The sequence below is a fragment of the Apteryx rowi genome, unplaced genomic scaffold (genome assembly GCF_003343035.1).
Source record: "Apteryx rowi isolate R43461 unplaced genomic scaffold, aptRow1 scaffold_1, whole genome shotgun sequence".
NCBI classification, from domain to species: Eukaryota; Metazoa; Chordata; class Aves; order Apterygiformes; family Apterygidae; genus Apteryx; species Apteryx rowi.
In genome coordinates this window covers 11,337,741-11,359,227 of record NW_020447196.1, presented here as the reverse complement: position 1 = coordinate 11,359,227, position 21,487 = coordinate 11,337,741, and the positions used below count along the sequence as shown (strand labels likewise).

At 41.4% G+C, this 21,487-nt stretch overlaps 1 protein-coding gene across 1 annotated transcript in view; it reads right to left on the bottom strand.

Moving 5' to 3' along the window:
* CDH13 (cadherin 13) overlaps positions 1-21,487 on the bottom strand; it is a 488,994-nt gene that overhangs the window by 306,892 nt on the left and 160,615 nt on the right. The window contains exon 3 of the mRNA XM_026059344.1: positions 9,556-9,764. Coding sequence (XP_025915129.1) covers positions 9,556-9,764 — 209 coding nt within the window. The remainder of the gene's footprint in view (positions 1-9,555; positions 9,765-21,487) is intronic.

Sequence of the window (21,487 nt, the reverse complement as noted above, 5' to 3'; positions counted from 1 at the left end):
TGAGATTTTATAATATAGTCCACAAGAAGGCCAATACACTGAGCTACATACAGCTCATTTTAAAAGGATTACAGTCCATCCCTTATCTTAAAAAACTGCATATACTATATCCGTAATTCATTTCTCTCAAAACCACAAGGTAATTCTAGAGATAGAAAAGAAATGAAAGACAAAATGATTTCAGGATAATTTCTGCTGAGCTCTAACACATGCCAAACGGTTCAACAAATATTGAACACCATCAACCACAAGGGTGTTTGCTGACTTGCAGGTAAATTAAAGTGTATCTCTGTTCACGGTAGTTTGAACACTTGCTGACTAAATGACTTTGCRTTGCTAAAACTTGAATCAAACCATTTACCAGAACAGTTACTACAAGTATTTTAACAAATCTATTCCCATCACTCATCGGTGAACTTCCTGTTCACAGCGATGCAGCAAACTCTACGGTCACAGTGAGCTTCTATAAAGATATTACAGTTCCTCCTTTCCTAACAGGATGCCTGTTTGCCACCTACACTCAGAAAGAATCCTCCTTTTCTGTAATAACAAATGTTATTGAGGAATTTTAGTGGTACCAAAATTATTAGCAGTAACTAATTGTTGATAACAACAGGACCACCGGTCACTTCAAATCCATCTGCTGCTCTTGCCCTCCGTTCCTGGGTAATCACTACCCACAATGTGCTCTCACTAGGAGGAAGGCAGGTRCATATCTATATCTACATACATATAAATATATATACATACACACACACACACAGAACTAGTAAAACTACCTTTTGCAAGACAGATCAGCTGCTTAATTCAAAGGTTATTCACTTTGATTTCATGGTGAAATACAAAGTAAGGACCTGGACAGTTAATAACTCCAAGATGACTGCACACATTAGCAGAGTTGTTTATTATACAGAGATATCACATTATATTAAGCTTCAACTCTGTCATTCTTCTGTTCAATACGCCCTCAACTTGCCAAGTTATTCTAGCAACTTAATGAAACTAGCTATAAAACAAGATACAAAGGAGTATTTTCAGAATTACGATGATCAACAAATAAGGAATTTCAGGTCCAGAAGGAGCCATCTGTCCTTTCAGTGGCAGAATCAATTCTTAGAGGAGGACAAATGTAGATTTTTATCCTGTGATGCTCCATTAAATGCCTAAGAGGTGTGCTGAGATAGGTGTCACCATAATAATCATAATAAATGTCCCTTCAGGTTTGTGAAAACCAGCATGGAACTACTGGGGCAATCATTAGGGATGGTTACTGATGTGTCTGATAGAGAGCAATGACTAAACTCATACTCAAGAAATCATCTTTTGATGTGAATAATTCTTCCTCTTACAGCCCCCTCTGAAATCCACCTCATTCCTGTAATCCCAAATGGGGATTATGGACAAAATAAAAATGGACATTTCCTTGCCCTCTGTTCCCGTGTAATCACGCATGTAATCACATTCCCGTGTAATCGCTACCCCCAAGGAAATGGACAATTCTTCTCACAGAAATCACCAGGTCCTTTCCCCAACTCCCTTATCCAAAAATGACCGTGTTTCTAGCCTGATGGGATTAAAGTATTATGAAATAATATTAACACCACAGACATCTATACAAATACTTTTTACAGGTGTATGTATACGGACATGCACACACATATTCTTTCTCTGTGCACTTAATGGATACACTTTAAGGATCTTACGGGATGAAAGCTGCTTTATAAATGTAAGATATTACATATCCTAAGAGACATCTACTTATCCTTTATGATCTTGCTTAATGTTCTACTAAATCATGTTTAGCCTGTTGCCTTCCCTCTTATATCCTCATTTACTACAATGAATTTTAAATTTAAACCTTTTCCAAATCGTTCCCTCAAATGTTCCCCACATCTCTGGAGCAGATTTCCCCACAAACCTGTGAAGAATCTCTGCAGAGAAGCACATAACATTGGTATAGTTTCTCCATGTCAGAGTACTTCAGGTTGGACTCAGAATAATAACAACTTGAGCAAAATTATGTCAGTGCAGGATGCATTTGTCACTCTTCCACAAAATGTGAGTGGGTTTTCTTTGTTTATTTTTTTTAATAAAGGATAGTTAGCATCCTAGATCATGAAAAAGCTAATTCAATTCAAAAGGTCTTCACATTGCCCATCTACCATTCACACACTCATAAAAATGTTACAGGGGCAAGAGGTAGATAGGTATTTTCTTGGCACGCCGGGGTGAATTTTAATTCAGCCAGAAGACCTGAGCAATCTTTGAACAATCTCTCTCTCTGAGAGATATGGGAGCTTTGCCATTAAGTCTTATGGATGAAGGATAAGGCCTAAGTGTATTTTCAAAGAAAACAGAATAAAATTGGTCGCATTCCAGGAGCGTATTTGGTTCTGAGCTTCCGTAAAAGCCTTCAATTCACGCCAGAAGCCCAGCAAGCAACAGCGAAAAGGGCCTGTGGATGGCATCTATTAYGGCAGGGACAGCAGACAACTGAGCACACTTCAAGGGCTGGGAGGAATTACGATTTTAGACCTTTTTTCCCCCCTTAATGAGACGTGTTCATTTAGAAAATTTTGGCCTGTCATTTTTCGTTAGCCTGTTGATAATCTGGAATAATTAGGAAGGTTTTATTTTGTTAAAAACTCATTTCCTTTCACCCTTGAATCACTGCTAAACACGTTCCGTACTTGTCTTAGCTCCGCTCGCTACTGAAAAGCAGAGTCCCGTTTCCAGGATAAATACCTCCGTCGCGCACGTAAAACGCGAATGCAGATTACTGAGAGGGGGGAGCGCAGACCATTCACAGAAGCCAACGCCTCCTTGTTTCGCAGTCAATTATTCACGCTTCCAGTCTATAAGACCATTTTTCTCTCCGTGAGCAACCGAGCGCCTCTCTCATTGCCATGCTGCAGCCGTGCGCCGAGGGAAGGGGAGTAGAGCCAGCCCGCGCGTTTGATCCGAGCCTTCCCGCAGSCCGCGAACGAGCTTGCCCGGCGCGCTCGGGCCGAACAAGAAGCGCTAAGTTAATGAAAACCACGAGCGGCTCACGTCCTGTTCGGTATTTGCTCTGCTATTCAGCCCGACGTGCGGCTGTTGCTAAGGCAACTGCCGCATCCCTTGGCACCACGATAACGGGCGGATAAATGGCTCTTTGTCGGAGCGACGCCAGGGCCTCCGCGCGCGAAACCCCCGCTTCTCCAGCGGGGGCCATTTGCAGCGGGAAGCCGGAAAAAGGAGTTGGGCCCAGGCCGGCGGGAAGGCACGAGGCTCGCGGCGGCCCCCGAAGAGTCCTCCCGCCCGCGGGGAGCCTCGGCCCTGCCTCGACGCGGCACCGTGGGACCAGGCGCCTGCGTGGAGCGGCTGAGCCCGCGTCCGCCGGGGTCCGGTTTCTTCAGCAGGTCCCGGAGCAGGCGGAAGGATAAAGAGGAAAAGGAGCCGACCGGGGTTTCTGGGGAAAAGAGCCGATTTCAGCGGCTCAGGAGGCGCCTTATCTAAAAGGAGCTCTTTGTCGCTTCCCCACCGCTCGGGGGCTGCCCGGAGCGTTTTTATAAAAATATAGCCAGAAAAGAGGCAGCTAAACGAAGCGACAGAATGACCCATTGAGGAGAACAAGCTCTTGCTTTCACCGACTTTAATTAAGATGTGGTCTGTGAAAGGCGCAACGTAGCATTGCAGGGGGGAGAAAAAAAATAAAAAAAAATTACTTGCGTACTTGCATCCCTCCACTGATGATTAAAACCAGGGAAAGTCATTTAGCAAAATATCATCAGCACGCAGGTATCAAATTCTGAAATGACTTCGGCTTTTTATAATGCATGAAGTCCAAGCCAATAGGTGTCACGAAGAACACAAGTAAGAAGTATCAARTACACTGTTTCATGGATTATAGGGAAACGCTACTCTAAGTTTTGTGACAAACTGAGTGCAAGAGTGCAAAAATGAATTTTTGTTTGCACTTTAAGAAAATCCATGTTTATATGCTTAAAGGACACCCTCATGTTTAAAAGGAAAATATCTCTACAGCTTTTCTGAAAGAAATGGTATCGTACATGCTGTTTTGATCAGTACAATAACTCGTCATAACTGCATTACATATATCGACGTACCCCTGTGACTTACTCTATTTTATGCCTTAAAATTAAATGCAAAACATGGTCTTTTATTTATGCAGTGCATTCCTTTTTGCAGCATCTGGTGTATGCGAAACGTAATAACATGAAACTCTTCTAGCCTGTTTGCCAATATCTCATCTAAGAGTCCATCTTCATACTCCCGTATACTCATTTTCAATCCATTTGGAACTCTATTCCAAACTGATACATTGAAAAATGCTAATTTACATTAATGGGAGTGATTGTTTGCTATATCAGAGAGGCTGATTTTTTATCTTATTTTCCAAATAAATTATTGAATTGCCAGATATCTACACTTAACTATTCACTTCCTTGCATGAATATTTTTTCTGCAAGAGAACCCTGATTCATTACAAGATTATTGATCCTTTATCATCTATTCTAAAGCAGAAAGCTATGCATGTAGGATTTAAGGCTCTAGGCAGTTTTTATCTTATATCAATAACATTTGCAACCTCTATACTGCAGGGATAAAGCAGAGAGAGTAAGACACAAACAAGAAATATAACATTTAAATCCAAGGAGCTTAGTTTTATTATTTCTGTTTGATGCTTTAGGAAACAGAGGCACAGATTGGAAATGATGTGCACAAGTGTACCCAGCAAGGCAGCGACTTAGCAGAAAAGGGAATTTGGGTCTGCTAAGCGTCTAGGGAAGGTCCGGGCCAGACCGCCTCTCCTGTCCCCAAAGCAAYGAGCATACCATGTCACTGGGCTTGAAAAACAGTATTTTGACAAGGGGAAGCCACACGCCACGTATCAGACCAGCCCCTTGCGGTCAAACAGACTGGCCAGAGTAGCAGGACTGCAGCAACTTCATTTCCTTCAGTCCGAGCTATTGCGGGAAACGATTTTAACCTTTCTGCGTCTACAACACGCTGTCTCAGGGTGCACTCCTCCCTCTTATCTCCTCTTTTCCTCCTCCTTTGCCTTTTCCATCTAGTGCCTGAAAAGTGTCCTGAGGGTTTGACAGTTCCTATTTAATCATTTCATCCTTCTGTATGGAAGACTGCTGAGCACCACACAGCGAGGTCACCGCCAGCCGGGCATTTCTGAATATCTGCTTGCCCTCTTATCTGCCTTGGTGCCAGACTCCCGCTATCTCGCCTTTTTTTCCCCCCTCCTCCCTGCAGTGTCTGTGATGTTGCAGCAAATAAGGTTCTAAATAACTCCCTTTGCTGGGGAGAAAAAGGGCTGAATTTGCCAATACGCAAAAAGCCTGTCTGCAGAGAAAGATTGTTTCCCAATTTTTTCTTTTAGTTCCCCATGTACTGACAGTATAGTTATTAAAACCACCATTAGATTACAGAAGGGGAGAAGGACCAACAATAATTTTATTTAGTCTTGGAGGACACAGCTTCAATTCCCAGCTCACTTGCTGCATTTTGCAACTCGCAAATTGTTACGAGTCTCTACAAAAGGTTGGTTATACTTTCTCCCACAGTGTCAGACTCCTACAACACTCAGACATGACAGAATTTCCAAATTTTGGTTGTCCTACTATTCCTGTAAAACTAAGCAGGGACCAGGGACTACATGAGAAAAAATTTTAAACAATACCRTCCCTTGGTTAACTATACTACACCAAGATTTTCTTTCAAATTTTCTTGCCTTTAAAGGACTCAGCAGAGGTGCGACACTCTCCCTAGCTCACTTCTGCAGTGCGACCTCTAAAGTAACATCGTCACTGCCACTCATCGGCTCAGAGTTTGCCCCCTACTAGAACTAGGATTTTTGCAAGCAATTTATTTTTCCRCTCAGTACCTGAGCCCTAACAATTCTATAAGCTGTTCTGAATGAGCCCAAAGTTGAAATGTTGGGAATCAAAATGTCATTTATTAGCATCACCAAGCACTCAAATCCACACGTGTGGAAGGGCACTGAGCAAGCACGGGGCGAAGCAGAGCCCGAGCGGGGGCTGCGCGGGCCTCGGCAGCACTGCCCCGCGGTGAACGCAGGGGAGCTCCCTTTCCTCCTCCGAGTTAAGCAGCATTCGGGCGGCCAGACGGTTGACGTGTGYGTGGGCACACACATAACCATAACGAAGATGGCACAATGATCTTACACRTCTCACTGGCCCACGGCAACTATTCTGTGCACTTACACTTCATGGGCTTCTCACACAGCGACCGGTACCGTTTTGTGGCTGCTCCCTCTGCTCTCCTTCTGGTCTATTGGTTCAGACAGATTCCAATAGACCTAGCCAAAACCAAGGGAAAGGGGAACTAATAGCAGGGTGCAGAAAGGAATCTAACTGCAGACTGAAGCGTATACAGACTAATGCTCTCAGCACCTACAGATAGCATAGGCACTGCAGGCACTCACGGTTTTAACAGTGGTTTGCAGAAACATCCAGACATAGAAAAGGCAGCAGTGCGATACCTGCTCTTCTGTCACCAGCACTTAGACACAGTTCTGCAGCCAGAGGGCAATGGACATGTTGGCTGACGATGCTGAAGAACCACATTCACACATTACAGTCGAGGCAACCCTACGATGGCAAGCTGTAGGCTCTGCAGAGCCCACATGTCTCTGGCAGAAGAGTGAGAAAGCATGTCTTCTGCACTCAAGCAGCAGAGTTAAATAAAAAGGTGGTATGCTAGCAGCCACTGACCATATTATGGCCATGAAGGCAATTCAAGTTAATTACTTAGGTCTGATCAGTGAGGCCAACTGGAATCTTCCTGCATCTTCAGYGGTAAAGAATCACGTCCCTCAATCACTAGAGTACCAAAAACATTCTGCACACTCCAGATTTCACTTCTAAATATTTCCAGTATCTATGTAAAATATGGTTGGGTGCAGTCACCCTTCAAAGTTTTAGGAATTATGCTATCTCTTCCTAGGCTCAGAGCTGAGGTTATCCAGGCTGTCAGTCAGCGTTAGAGACCGCTGTTGTCAGTCATTTCCAAACATGCTGGGAAACCACAATTAGAAACATTAACAATGGGATTTCACAGATGGAGGTTACGCACTTTCAGAAAAGAAATGGCATTTACTAGCAATAGGGAAATATTTAAGAACTACTTATCCCCTAATTAAACAAGGTACCGTACTCTAAGCCCTGAATGCTAAGCAGCGCTCCAGCGTGTGCTCATCTTCACCCTACAGAATTACGTTGAARTACTAAGGCTCCGTCTGAGCATTTCTCAGCCAAGATGCCTTGCATAAACAGATGGAGCAGTTTTGCTGTTTCCATGCTGACACATTCAGACTGTAAAAGGAAGGATTAAGTTCAAATTTATCATAAAATCACTTCAGATAGGACACTGTAATCTTTCTATCCTTCTCAAGTATGACAAAGAAAGACAGGACTGTCTGTGTTATGTTTAAAATACACAAACAATAGCTGAAACGGGTGGTGAAACCCCTTTAACAGCTACAGAGCACTGACAGCAGCCCAAGTGGGGGAGCCAGCCTCAAGGACCTTCAATGTTCCCCTGAAGGAGGGGGATGATCCTCATTACACTGATTTCCCAGCACACAGCAATGCATCAACTAACTCCCAGTGGCATCGCAGACACCAAAGATCACCGTATTAAAAGGGCAAACTTCTAGTTACGAGCTGAATATCAAAATCCATAAAGAAGTGAGGAGTACACGTAGGGAAGATTTTATGAGGCTGCTCTGCAGACCCACCTATTGAGGGAAGACTGGCACGTGGCAGAGTAGACCAGAGTTAGACTGCTTTTCTAACTCTGCTGTAACAAAGTGGTTGGAAATGAATGCAGGAGTGGGGCCAAATTAGATTCGGCTTTTGAAGGGAGTCTGGTGATAACTTTCAACACTAGGCATTAATTAATATTGCTGGAACATTTTGAGGAGAAGCTACCCAGAACCTGAACATGAGGTATAGAGAAAAGCTCACTGATAAAGCTATGTAGCCAGTGCAAAGATATATCTGTTAATTCCTACTCAGAAGGTTAAGATCTCCCCCAAATTGTAACTTTTATACAAAATTTCCCCTTGAAGACAATGGAAGGGCTGCTTCTCTAAGAAAACGAGGATCAAATTGTCATGGAGAAACCAACACCATGAAGTTTAACTCCACATCTGCTGTCAGTGATGTCTCAAACTCCTCCATGGTTTCAGCAGTTCCTGACTGGGGAACATGAATTCCATTTTCAAAGTGTTTAAGCTTTCAAAACCTGGAGTGAAAACAAAATCGTCTGAACATTCTTGTGAACGCACCCAAAGGAACATGTCTTGCTAGCCGGAGCCATGGGAGAGCCAAGCGCCCTGCTTCTCCAAGCATAGTCTTCCTACTCTGCATTTGGCAGCGTGTGGTCCTGAATCCACATCTCCACAGTGTAAGAGACTCTCTCAAGTATGACTTTGTTAAAATTGAACTTTGTGAAGAAATGGCATATTTAAATAAAATTAAATTCCATCTAAGCGTTCTGATCAGCTCTCTGCACAGTTACACATTCTGATACTTTTTCCCTGCTGGCAATCTATATTCACATCTTGTGCTGCTTAAAGTGCAGATCAAAACCTCTCCTCCACCACGGACTTTGAGAAGTTTGTTCAACCCTTCCCCTAAAGCTAGAATTTTTTAATGGACGACTTAAGTTACACTAGGCTACTGTTGAAAATATAATGACAGGGCTGCCAGCTGAAAGTCTAAATACCAAAATAAGACAATAGATCAGTCATTCTCATTATGGCTTCTTTGTACTTCCTTGAAATTATAGGTCTGTAAAGGTACCAGGCTTAATTGTCTAGTAAGTCACTGTCTTGCCTGCCTCCTTCCTAAATGCCATAGCACAGAAATGAAGGCTATCTCAGATTTTCTTTTGTTACTCTCACGGGTGTGAAGTAAACATTTCAATCAATTTGTGAAGCACTTTTTCCCATACTACGAGGTTAGCATTACACTGTAATTCTGAAGCTGAAAAGAAAGGACATAGTATTCGGAGGGCAGAGAAGAACAGAAAATCACTGCTGCAGAGAAACAGACCGACCAACCGACTGCAAATATGGGTCACTATTTGCCTGCAGATGTTTGTGCAGCTTAATAACTAATGGCACCATATAAGCACATCTATATAAAAATTTACATTCCACAGCCTCGAATGCATTCCCACATTCCTCCTAGACTTAGACCAAACATGAAGGTTTTGGAAATCCTAAATTACATATTTAGAGTAAGACTACAATTTTCAGTAATGGCCAAAGAATGATCTTCTGGAATAATGTACACCAGTAGAATCAGCTGATTTTGGTTCTCAGGCTCTTTCATTTTAATCAATTCTTTGTGAATATTCAGCATTTACACCTGAAGCCATATTATATCTTTTAATGCCTGGATTTTGTTCTCTGCCAAGAAGCTAAAACTGTTTACAGTCCTAGATGGCACTTAAATACATAGCAGCAGCATCTCCTTGGCACTTTCTTCTAGTCTTTTCTATTTATCTTACCTTTAATGCACCATGTTTTTCATTTGCTCCAACAATCAAAATTTCGGCCATATCCTCAGCATGCTCAGTCCGCGCATGGACAAACAAGGCTCTGCCAGCTTCTGATACATTCTTTAGCACAACTAAAGATCCATCGCTTTCCACCTTGAAGTCTGGGTTAGAAACTTCGAAGTTCAATTTGTTATTTCCCTGGCAGTCATCAAACACCACTGGAAAAAACAGAAGAAACAAGTTTAAGTATCCGCTTTGGAACATAAACTTCAAAGATTTTTAAGTTAGTGGCTTGTCTATAGATGTCAGGAAGAAATGGATCCAACCTAAGGGGAAAATTTTCAAAGAAACTTTATATGACTATAATTTCATAGACAATCTTACGAATGTATAGTTTCAGAAGGATGAAGATATTTTGACCATGCTAATTGGTGAGGTAAGAGATAAATTAAACACTCTGGAAATGATTTTGTGACCACTCAAATCAAAAGCACTAAACGCACATGTAGTTCTTCAAATTGGGCAATAACAACAGAGGCCTTGACATTCCCCTCCATCATAAAAAAGGATTTCAAAAGCCTTTTCAGCTGGCAAAGTAGGTTTCAGATATCTAGTACATTATTCTTGGAACTGCTTGTTTACAGAATATTCTATTTCATATTCTACGGCAAGAATGTTATACAACAAAAATCAAACTATAATATTTTCTTATTAAATATCTGAATTCTGATATAATGCATTACCTGCACTACCAGTATAGCAAAGGATTTTAAGAACTCTTTATTAAAGAATAACAATAAGGTTAATAAACCTGTTTCACTTTACATGGAAGATTTTAAATATTCACTAAGGCTAGCATAAGAAGAAACATGTCTCTATAGCACAAAGGTTTGAGACTTTGCACAAAATACTAGAACAAGTATTAATGGTGTAGCCACCAGCCAATAATGCTAATCCGTCCCTAAAATATTTACCCATGTGTAAAATCCTTGCTAAGTGGCCCAACATCCAAAGCACAGCCAGAACCAAACCTGTCTGGGTAGATGTGACACGTGGGACTGCAGCACTCCTCTGCAAGGTGAAAAACGGAAAGACTTTCCCCTTCAGAGTGGGAGGAAACCACACTCACCCTTCCCATCTGTGCAAGTGCCGTGATCCCCAGGGTCTGGGAGGACAGAGGGGAGCAGTATGGCCACCGCACTCGTGGTGGGAATCCAGTCCCTTTTTCCTAGCTCTACCATACCATCACAGCTTTCCCCCAGCTGATCTTCTGAAGAGGTTACAGCTGACCAAAAAACTCATATTTCAATAAACATATTGGTTTTTGAGGAGAATGTAACATCACCAAATATATTTGTTATYGGGGAATCAATGGAACACAAATAATTATTTTTGCAATGGTGGGGTTTTTCTGTCATCTTCCTCCCAACTTTTTTTTTTTTTTAAAGTAAAATACATTAAAAAAGTAACAGCACTTTGATTGTAATTAGAACATATTACTTCATTAAAAAAATTTACAGTACAGCTAACAAGCTACAGCTAGGATTCATTTTTCATCTGTATTTAACTCAACAGAAAAACGCATGCTAGTTTTTCTTTGATCCTTTGGCAAATTTAGGATTAGGCAGGACACAAGCTTCCTCATGCACTCAGCTCATGTTAGTCCTCTTAGCCATTATAGATTTATGTGATGGCTAGCTTTTAATTTTTTTAGATTGCTAGTTTTTAGGGTTTGGGGTTTTTTTCCCAACTTTTTTTTTTTTGATAGTTTTGCTCCTAAAGACCTACCGGGGTAAACAGGTACCCCAGCATTTGGATGCTGCAGTACTCACATGCTGCATCACAACGGAACCTCAGTTGCATCTAGTCCTCACAGAGGCCTTCATCACCCCAACCTTTTAGCTCCCAAGTCAACTTTTCAGGTTTTGATGTCTGAGAAAGATGTATTTGCATGTGGTTTTTTTGCAGACAATCTGTTCTATATTCCATACCTGCCTCTCAAGTTGTTACTCGAGTTGTTACTGAAGAATTTTTTTACTTAGCTGTATGTTCTTGCTATTTCAATTTTGTATTTCATTTCTATTGGATCTTTAGAAACTGCATTACATTTTAAGAAATGGATACAGACAGAGAAGCAGAGACTACAGACAATCAAAGACAATAGAGTTTACTGAAAATAAAGCACTTTCTGTAATTGTTTAAATTCATTGTGTATATTATCCTGTTGGATTTGGTTGTTTTCAAAGAGGGAAAAAAAAAAAAMAAAAAACCAACCATTTCCCAGTAGTAGGGCTGGCCACAGCACTGCTGGGAAATTTCACAGAAATCCTCTTCATCAAGATGCCTCCAAGCCAAACCAAATTTTGCATCTCTTTCCAGAAATGCCAATTTGAAGCCTGAGCTGCCAGAAGACCTGATGGAAATCCCTTCTTCCTGGACATTCACTGGGATTGAATCCCAAAGTAGAAGAATCACAGGGGGAAAAAGAACTATTGCCAGTTCCAGAATTCAAATACAGTTTTACTTTATGATGCATAATGATGAGAAAAGTTAAGTTAAAAGTTAAGAAAAAGCAAAAAATCCAAATGCCCCAAAATTCAAAAACTGCACAGAAGAATGTGTATGTGACACCGTTTGCTACATCCACAAAGGAATTAGGCTGAAGTGGGATTTAAAAAGAACATCAAGTTCTGAACCTGTAGTCATGCCTGCCTATCGTCTTACTGAGAAGCAGCTAAATTTTGGTCACCATAGTTTCTTGCAGGAAAATTATACAAGTACCTGCCAGAGCTACTTCTGTAGAAGTTTTAAGCTTGCTTACACATTTTTAGTTAAATCCTGCCCCCATTTCCTCCAATTTACTCAAGGGTAAGAGTACTACCCCTGGATTCACAGTGGGATAGCAAAGCGGAATTTTGTCTGCACATTTACCATTTCATTGACTTTTGCTGAAAGCAAAAGAAAGTACAAATAAAAAAAGAAAACAAAAAGTTGTCTTTCCCCACAGCTACTGCAATCCCTGCAGACAAATCTATCCAAGTCTGTCATATCGCAGACTCCTGCTTGCAGTATCTTACACTGCAGTAAACTGAAGAAAACAGAATTTTGGAGCAGTAGCACGTTGAAACAATTTTACAATGCCAAGTCTGCATGACTGCAGTCTGCACCAGTGTCCACACTGTCCTACGGGCCTTGGCTGGTCGCTGAGACCAGRCAGCACTCACAGAAAGATTTCTGCGATCACAGTAGCAATTTGATGGAAGATTCTTTATTAACAAGCCACCCGAGTATAAAACCACCCGTTGCAATTTATGTTGCTGATATGACAGGCATTTTAACAGATTCACTGAAATCTCCTAAAGCTATCAACCCACAAAAAGACAAAATTTCCCTGTCACCACAAATGTGGGAAGTTGAAATTCTCTATTCTAATCACTATATAGATTACAGTCTTGATGAATTATGAGTGGATTGCCTTTTAACTTTTTTTTTCCTCCCTGTAAAAAGCAATCAAACAAGGCCTTAGGAATGTACCTTGTTATATTGAACAAACATGTCCTTCTCATAATCAAAAGGTGCTGGTGACCTACCAGTCTGTTAATACTTTACACCTGGAAAAATCTGGCATCTCACTGACAATTAATTATGTCAGGAGTAAAAAGTCTCCCAGTAATTTCAAAAAAAAAAAAAAAAAAAAGGTAGTAAAGCCTAACGACTATGACAAAATAATCGCTTAAAAACAAAAATGAGGGTTCAGAGTTGGAGTGTCACCCAGCCAAGTTACAAGCTACACAGCCTAGTACTTCAGATGGGCGATGTGGCCAGGAGTACATTGCTCCCACCTTGCTGCTCGGCACTCACAAACCCGCAGACTCCTGCATTGCTGCCATCTGGGTGCACTGCAGAAAGTCAAAGGCCTCATGCAAACTGGACACACAGAATCAGCAGATGTACTTGGATCTATATTTTACATTCACTTGGAGTTATGAATTTGGCACTTTTAGACCTTTCATACTTCACTCATCCATTGACCCTGATTTCTGAAACTCTGCACTTTTTCCAGGGGCAGAAGAGTCACTTGAAAGGGGGAAACTGTTTTCTTACCGTATCTCATCCAAAAGCACTGATGCTTTCAATTCACAATTCTACCACAGAAACAAGAGTATTTGACAAGGTTAATAGCAAGGAGAGGGAAAGAAAATGAAAAGGCTCTGAGAGCTACTGATAGGTAGGAGAGAAATTAGAAGTGGGTGGAAGGAGATGAAGTGATCACAAGGATAGAGAGCAGTGAAGATTACTCGGACCAAGGGCCAATGGAGAAGAAACCGAAACAAATTGTTAAGAGTTGACGATAAGTGTAGCTTCAGATAACATCACTAGTTTGAAGCTGGGGTAAATCYGAACTTTATCAGAACCGTGATACCCCTGGACTGGAAAGACTGGAGAACTTCTCACAAGATCCCAGTTACATTCCCAATCACTCTTCCGATGGGCCCTCTCAGGAACATTTGCTTCCTTAAACTCACATTGCTTCTGGGGAAAAGCCAGTGCAGACACCCAAAAGTTACAGTACTGGGAGTGTGACTCTAGCACGGCCCATGCTTCCCTGCCCTGTTATCCCACACTTGTGCCCCAGGCACTCAGGGGACATCGGAGGAGTTTCAGCTTCAGCAGCTTACTCAGATTTCCTGCCTAGGGCACTGTATCTCTTAAACAAGCTTACAGGTTGCTGATACTCTAAAAAAATCTCTGTATACAAATCTCTATGTACAAGTTTAAGTGATTGATTAGTTCTCCTCATGCCCACCAAGATCAAACATGAACTAATCAGTATATGAGAAGCTACAGAAGGGTTTGGTACCATGGGTTACGGGAAGGTTCCATCAGGCAGAGAAAGCTTTCTAGCTACAAAAGGTAGCTAACCACTAAGGGCATGCTGAATACCTATTGTTACAGGGTTTAATCAAACACAAGGTTAATCCAAAAATCACTCAAGACCAGTCTCGGTACCTGATCCTGCTTCAGAGCAAGACGATGGACTAGGTTGCACCTTGAAGTCTCTTCTAGACACACAGGTCTTAGATTCAATTCATTTTCCTGTGTATTCATGTCTACATTAGACCTATACATGTTCGCCTCAGTGAAGAAAAAAACTATGAAAAGACAGCAAACTAACCACTGTGTGCCCCTACACAGCCAACTCAGCAAGCTGCGTCCTGCAATCTCTCCCAGGGCTAAAGGAAATTTGGGTATGGGACTGACAGCTTCTGAAAACAAGATGAATAAGCACAGGCAAGGAAACAGAAAACAACTCAGAGTCCTACTGAGAAGATATCTAAATTATCACAACCACCAGATTTCAGGAAGATATGGACATCTCATTATAAATAAAACATCCTATTACAAACAGTTCTTCTAAGAAGATCTTTTCAGATTATTATTAAAATAATCCCCAATTACCCCAGAAGTAGTTATCAAAATCCATGTCCGTTGGATGGATATCATGTGCTCTGAGTCTACTAAGGTTCATAGAGAGAAGAGACCAGAACCAGAGCCGCTGGCAGCCTGCTAAACTAAAAAGGTCGTCTCCCAATATATAACCCTGTGCTACCCAGCAACCATGGTGATGTCAGATGTTTGTGATGTACGATGGTGTTTATGGTGCAGTTGTGATGTTCACGCACTGGCCACATAAAAACAAGGTGCGAGTAAAGTTTCGAGATGAAAAGCAGAAAAAAATAGGCAGTATAAACATGTAATTGGCATTATTCATATTACTCAGCTGTAATATAACAGATTGAACAGTAGCCTGGTGAAAGGGTCCACATACATTAAAACCTCTCCTGTCCTCTTACACACACGCACACGGTGTTGGAGCTGAAGGAGTTTAATTAGATTGCAAGCTCTTAGGGTAGCCACCAATTGGTTGTTCTGCATTTATACAGCACTCGGCAAAATCATTCGTGTCTGGTGTTCCAGGTGCTAGAGAAGTGCAAAAAACTAAGAATAGTCACTGTTCAACTATACCCCCAATCTAAAGTGTGGGAAATGCTATTCCAGACATGACTACGAAGTGGTTATGTCTCATTGTCAAGAACTCAATGGGCAATTAAAACAATGATCTAACATTTATTTACATGAAGGCAGAGTTCTTCATTTATTGATGCATATATGACTCTTCTGATGTTCCTAGTCATGCTCCAGCTGCCAAATGAACATCTTTATTGTGCTTAATATGCCATATGGTATGAGACAGGCTCCAAAACTCCATGCAAGCAAAATGAAAATACTGCCAAGCATCTCCCAATGAAAAACAACATGCATGTCACTCATCGCCCTCTGCTCATTTCTCAGCCTCCTGTACTAGACTTTTACTCCTTTTTGTGAGAAAGCTCAGTCTCACGTGACTTGTACTGAGTATTTTTGTCCACCAACTAGATTCATTAATGCTAATACCTGCGTGCATCCCAAGGCTTTAATCACTGACTTTAATTTTATCATCAGGCAACTGTTGGAAAAATGATTCTTGTGTAGGATCCCAAAACTATTACTATAATGATGGGAAATTGAAGCTGTGTTCAGAAATGTTACCTTTAATAGACCTCAGCAAGAAATCTCAAGTTCCTAGGATTCATTGTTTCAGTGCAGCCCACCTCCCAGTTATGATGGGCCACATATGCGAGGTTTCCACACAACTGGGATGTTTATGATAATGAACCACAGATGTTTTAATGAATACCATTTTAAAAACATTAAAAGGTTAGCAATCAGATCTCTCTTGTAAATCTCTATAAAAACAAAACACAAGGTGAAATAAATCTCTTGCATTCAACAGCACATTAAGCTGATATAATCCTCTTTCAAAGTCTTATTTTTCAGAGTTTCATTCTCAGAAATTTTAATGCTTTTTGAGCAGAAATACAGAATCCATAGTTTTCCCTCTGACAAAATCTCTGAACAGGTATTCTGAATAAATATACATATACATACCAGCACATAAAAACTTATTCTGTCTCTACATACACATATACATATTTTTCTGTCGGATGATAGCTAGCAACAAAACAGCTCCTCAATGAGATCTCACATTGAGAATACACAAACACACAGATTTAATTACTATATCAACTAAGCTTAGGATCCTTTTTGTAAATACAGTCTAGCCCTGTTAAATCAGTGGGAGTTTTGGCACAAAGAGAATTTTGTCCTGTGCACCTTTATCCTGTATTCATTCATTTTAACAGGTGACTTTAGAGCATATTGAAGTTGCCATTCTCTCTCCTTTTGGAAACTGTATTTGAGGGAGGTCTAGAGGTGTGAGAAAAGCATGTTACAGCCGCACAAAGGCAACTTAACTTTCCAGCCCAGCAGGCATCTCTTGGCTGCGGCAAAGAGTCCTCCCTGCTCAAAGATATTAGCAAAATACAGAAGTTAAACAGACAGAAAACTGGCAAAGCTGAACTTCATTAACTGGGATGAGAGGAAGGGGAAGACTGAAGCAAAAGCAAATGATGGCAGATGCTGTTGCAGTGGGAAGTGAGTAATGATTCATAAAGTACCACAAGCTACTGAAGCTCTAGCTAGCAATAAACAAGGAGGTTGAGCAAAGACAGCGGACATGCAGCTAGAGAGATGATACGAGGCCACCACGGGACCAGTGTTAGTCACACTGCTGAACCCATGGCAAAAGTTCCAGTACGGGGTGTCATACAAGAGACCAACAGAAACACAAAGTTTTAGGAATCTTCAATAGATCAGTTTGTCTGTCAACAAGAATAGGAGCTCGTATCTGGACAGGCCATACCCATCCAAGAAGAGAAGAGGAACCTCTGACAACAGCTAATGACAAGGGCAGGTGGGAAATAAAAGAAACCTTGCTTTTCAAGCCAGCAATATTGTCACTTGGGAGAAACAGCTCCTCTCCCTTCCCTTGAGATGCCTTCACAACCATCTCTGTAGGCCAGGCTCCGGAGGGAGCCCACACCTTGGTCATTCCTGCTGGTGTCCTGCAAGAACACCTGGGACAGGAGGAGGAAAAGGAACAGAAAGACAGACATGCCACCCGCAACACTTCTGGGTCACTTAAAGTCCAGACAGAACACTAGATGCTATCAAAAGTTAATTCCAACTTTTTGAACCAAAATGAATTCTTAGTGTATAAGTCAATCGGCACCTTTCTCTACACTCGCTGCAGTGGGATGGGAACTGGGAATGGATTGGACAAACACCACTAGAAACCCGCTGCTATCACCCCACAGCCAGATTTTGGGACGAAGTAGACAGGCAATGCTGTTCAGCACAGCACGCCCCCTCCCAAGCGATGAAYGCCTGCCTCGGGGCAGCTGCCACGTTACTCCTGCCTCCTCTGCAGTTAGCAACACCCCCCCACACACACACACAGACAACTTCAGTTTTACAAAGCCAGTCCCTTTAAAATGAAATCTAAGCTAAAACTTAACAGATGACAGAAATTGTATCCTGACCCCCTAGGGTGATGATGAACTCTTTGGATGCCCAACTCCAAATTTATTTTGGAAAGCAAAGTATCTCCCAGTTTTTGGTGTCAGCCCTAATCTCTTATCAAGCCCAGTCCTGGCAGGTGTATCAATGACTTGCCATCATCAGAATTTTTTTTTTTTTTTTTAACTGGAGAGTAGAGAATAAAACTAGAAAGTGATCAAAACCCCAATTTTTCTAAGTCAGACAGGTTGATCATTAAAATATATGAGTTCATCATTATTTCAAATCTAAAACTGCTCTTGAAATAATGGGTTTGTGGCTCAAAAAAGCTACAAGCAAGACTAAAAAGTTCCTTTACAGAAAGCGTCCTATTGAACTTTCATGAAAATGAACAAAATGAATGAATCTAATAAAAATCCTTTTCATAGGAGTTTTTTTAAACAGAGTTTAATGCTAAATTTCAACTCTGCAGTGGAACTGCTATAGAATAATTAAAAAAAAAAAATCCAACAATGGTAAGGTTATTGCCTCCCACATCATGTTTACGATCCTCTTGTAGATACATAATTTCTTTATATGCTTCCTGAAAAAATTATAACAATGACTTATTTTATTTAGCATCTGGATAGTCAAAGATGGAGGAAACATAAGCAACAGTACAATTCTCATCAAAATCTAGCAASGATCACTTAACACGCACAAATACACATCTATATTCAATTTCTTTGGAAGTGCAAAAACCAAACAACAGACTTAATCTTTGCACAGGCTAAAAATGTCTGCACCGGTTACCTGCACTGGCAAACATCCCCGTGCCATTTACTCCGGATTTGGGCACACCAGCCTGTTAAACTGCACCAATTCGGCCAACAGTTTGGCGCGCGCAAGAGTGTCCAAACCTGCCCTTCCAAGAATACCCTCTCCACACTGTTTGCAGTAGCTATTAATATTCGCAGGTTTTTCTACACTGTTAAAATATCCGGAAGGAATACAGCACTGATAAGAGTGATGCTTCCCACAGGTGCCAAAAGCAGAGCAGGGACACTCGGGGCCGGCTGCAGCCAGGCGGGCTGCTTCAGAGCACGGCAAAGCTCGGCCGGCACCGACGTCAAGGACTCCCATGTTTCTCGGCACAGATAGGCCTTGCTTATCTTTGCCTTTTCCACAGACCTCCCTCTTCCCTTTCCTTGCAGACAAAAGCATCCCTCAATCACATCTCGTCTTCAAAAAAACTCACTTCTCCCAACATTGCTCCATCCACTATCTCCAGCTGCTTGAAATTATGGGAAAATCCAAACACTACAATAAAAACTACAGCAAAAAAGCCCTCAAGCCAGACTTCACCAGCTCACATTACATATCTTCACAGATCCCTTTGCTGCCTGTTGTCTCATTTAGGACAAAAATCTAACCAAGTGGAAGGAGCAGTAATGACTTCTCAGCTGGAAGTTATCCTGACTTATTCATTACAGGGTAGACATGTTATTAACTGATCTCTTCGGTCAGTGGCTGATTGTAAGGCATGTTAATACTGCAGCTTCTGCTCTTAGCCCTGGAGAAAAATTACAGTTTCAGCAGAAATGGGATGTCAGTGCACGCATCTGAAAAAGCCTTTGATGATGCTCTATCACGGTCATTGACATTTTGAACACAACACAGCCCAATTTAAACAGAGCGCTTGTGTCTATGCGAATGCAGAGGACACTTGCACGGATACTGCGTTTGGGTAGCCACAGCCTCCAAGGAGCTGTCACGCGTGTGGAAGAACATGTCATTTCACTGTTAACACAACGCTGCTTCGGAACAGTCCACCCGACCCCGAGCCCAGCAGCACGGTCTAGAAAAGACTCCGTTTCATCTTGCTCGTGTCAATGAAGGAGTTTCCCATTGTGATGCAAATGTTCAATATTTTTCCTTTTGACCAGATTTACATAACATTTTGCTCAGAACCCCAGGAGAATGTAAGAGGAAATTAATTTTAGATTCTTACAAAATTTTACAAGCTGAGTCTGTGACACAAATAGACAGAATCAAAGACATTCAAATGTATTCAATATGTTGTGATTCTGCAAACTACTGTGAGAAGTTTGTCAGTCTGAAATTATTTGTATCCTATAGTAGAGCAAGATGGAACAGAGGTCATACAAGAATTCCCAGTGGGATATAACAGATAATTTTTTTTAAATGTTGTCTGAATAAAGAATCAACAAGCTGTATACTCTTGACCATGAATGTTCTTGGCTTCTGCACAAACACACATCTGATCTTTGAGCAGTAACCCTAAATGCTATCCCAACCAAATTTCTTGATACATGTAATTTATTGAAAACTAATCAGTTGGAGTTATATTCAGCAGAAGAAACAGGGTCCCAGGAGATTTTAAATATGTAAATAAATTGCTGCCAGTAGATGTCAAAAAACAACAACAAGCAATCAGTCACAGGAAATCACTACAGTGCAACCAGCACAAAAAAAATCCCTTATTCATGCCACTGTTTTTAGAATGTCTCCAAAGCAACAAATTCATTTAGTAAGGGTTTTCAGTTAACTAGACAATTAGCTGCAGGTCATGGGGATTTTTTCCCCCTCAAGTTCACAATTAAAACTGTTTGTCTTCAAGGTCGGTTTGTTATAATTACAGTGATCTGTCATTTCTTAATGTGATCTGTCATAACTTCTTGTTTCTTCCTCCTCCGCCCCCCCCTTTTTTTTCCTAGTGGCACACACTTGCGATGATACTCAACTAAAAGCAGTATTCTAGGAGCCTTAAGTGAAATTGCTTGAAATTCTGACGTAAAGTAGATGAACGGAAGATTCACCAACCAAATCGCGCACGTATTTCTGTTTGGCTGAAGCTTGAGCCGGTAGGAAGAAGGCCACTACATGACGGAAACCTCATCCCGGGCCTCGCTGGAGGAACGGCCGCTTTGTCCGCTCCTTCACTTGGATGTACGAATACCTCAGGGATTTGAGGATGAGAGAAGAAAAATAAACCATCTTTCATCCCATACCAACTCCATGACAGCCACTCTCACGCTCACTTTTCTCAGAGATGGGGGGGGAAATTGCTTGATATCTCTCTTCCTCTAACAGTACATTGAGAAAAGGAGTCAAAGTGCAGGAGCTTTTCATTAAATAAGCTATTAATACAAAGTGCTTTTTAGGCATTATCCACAGATATTGTGCTGAGGCAATATTGACTATCTTCTCAATCTCGGGTCTTGGTTTCACCTCCTGTATATTATACTGCTAATCTGTAATTCAGCAACGACTTGCACAGACTGCTTCCTAACCTCACCGCTCTGATAAGAAGCCAGGCTATAGGGCAGTACACGCTAGGAAATGTGAAAAAACATCACTGCATGGACATCCATATAGAGCTACCCTTTYCTGCAGTAATCACCATTACAAAATGCTTTCTCGATGTGCAATAATGTTTTCTTAAAAGGCATCCCCAGGAATAAAGCTTTCAGCTTGTGCC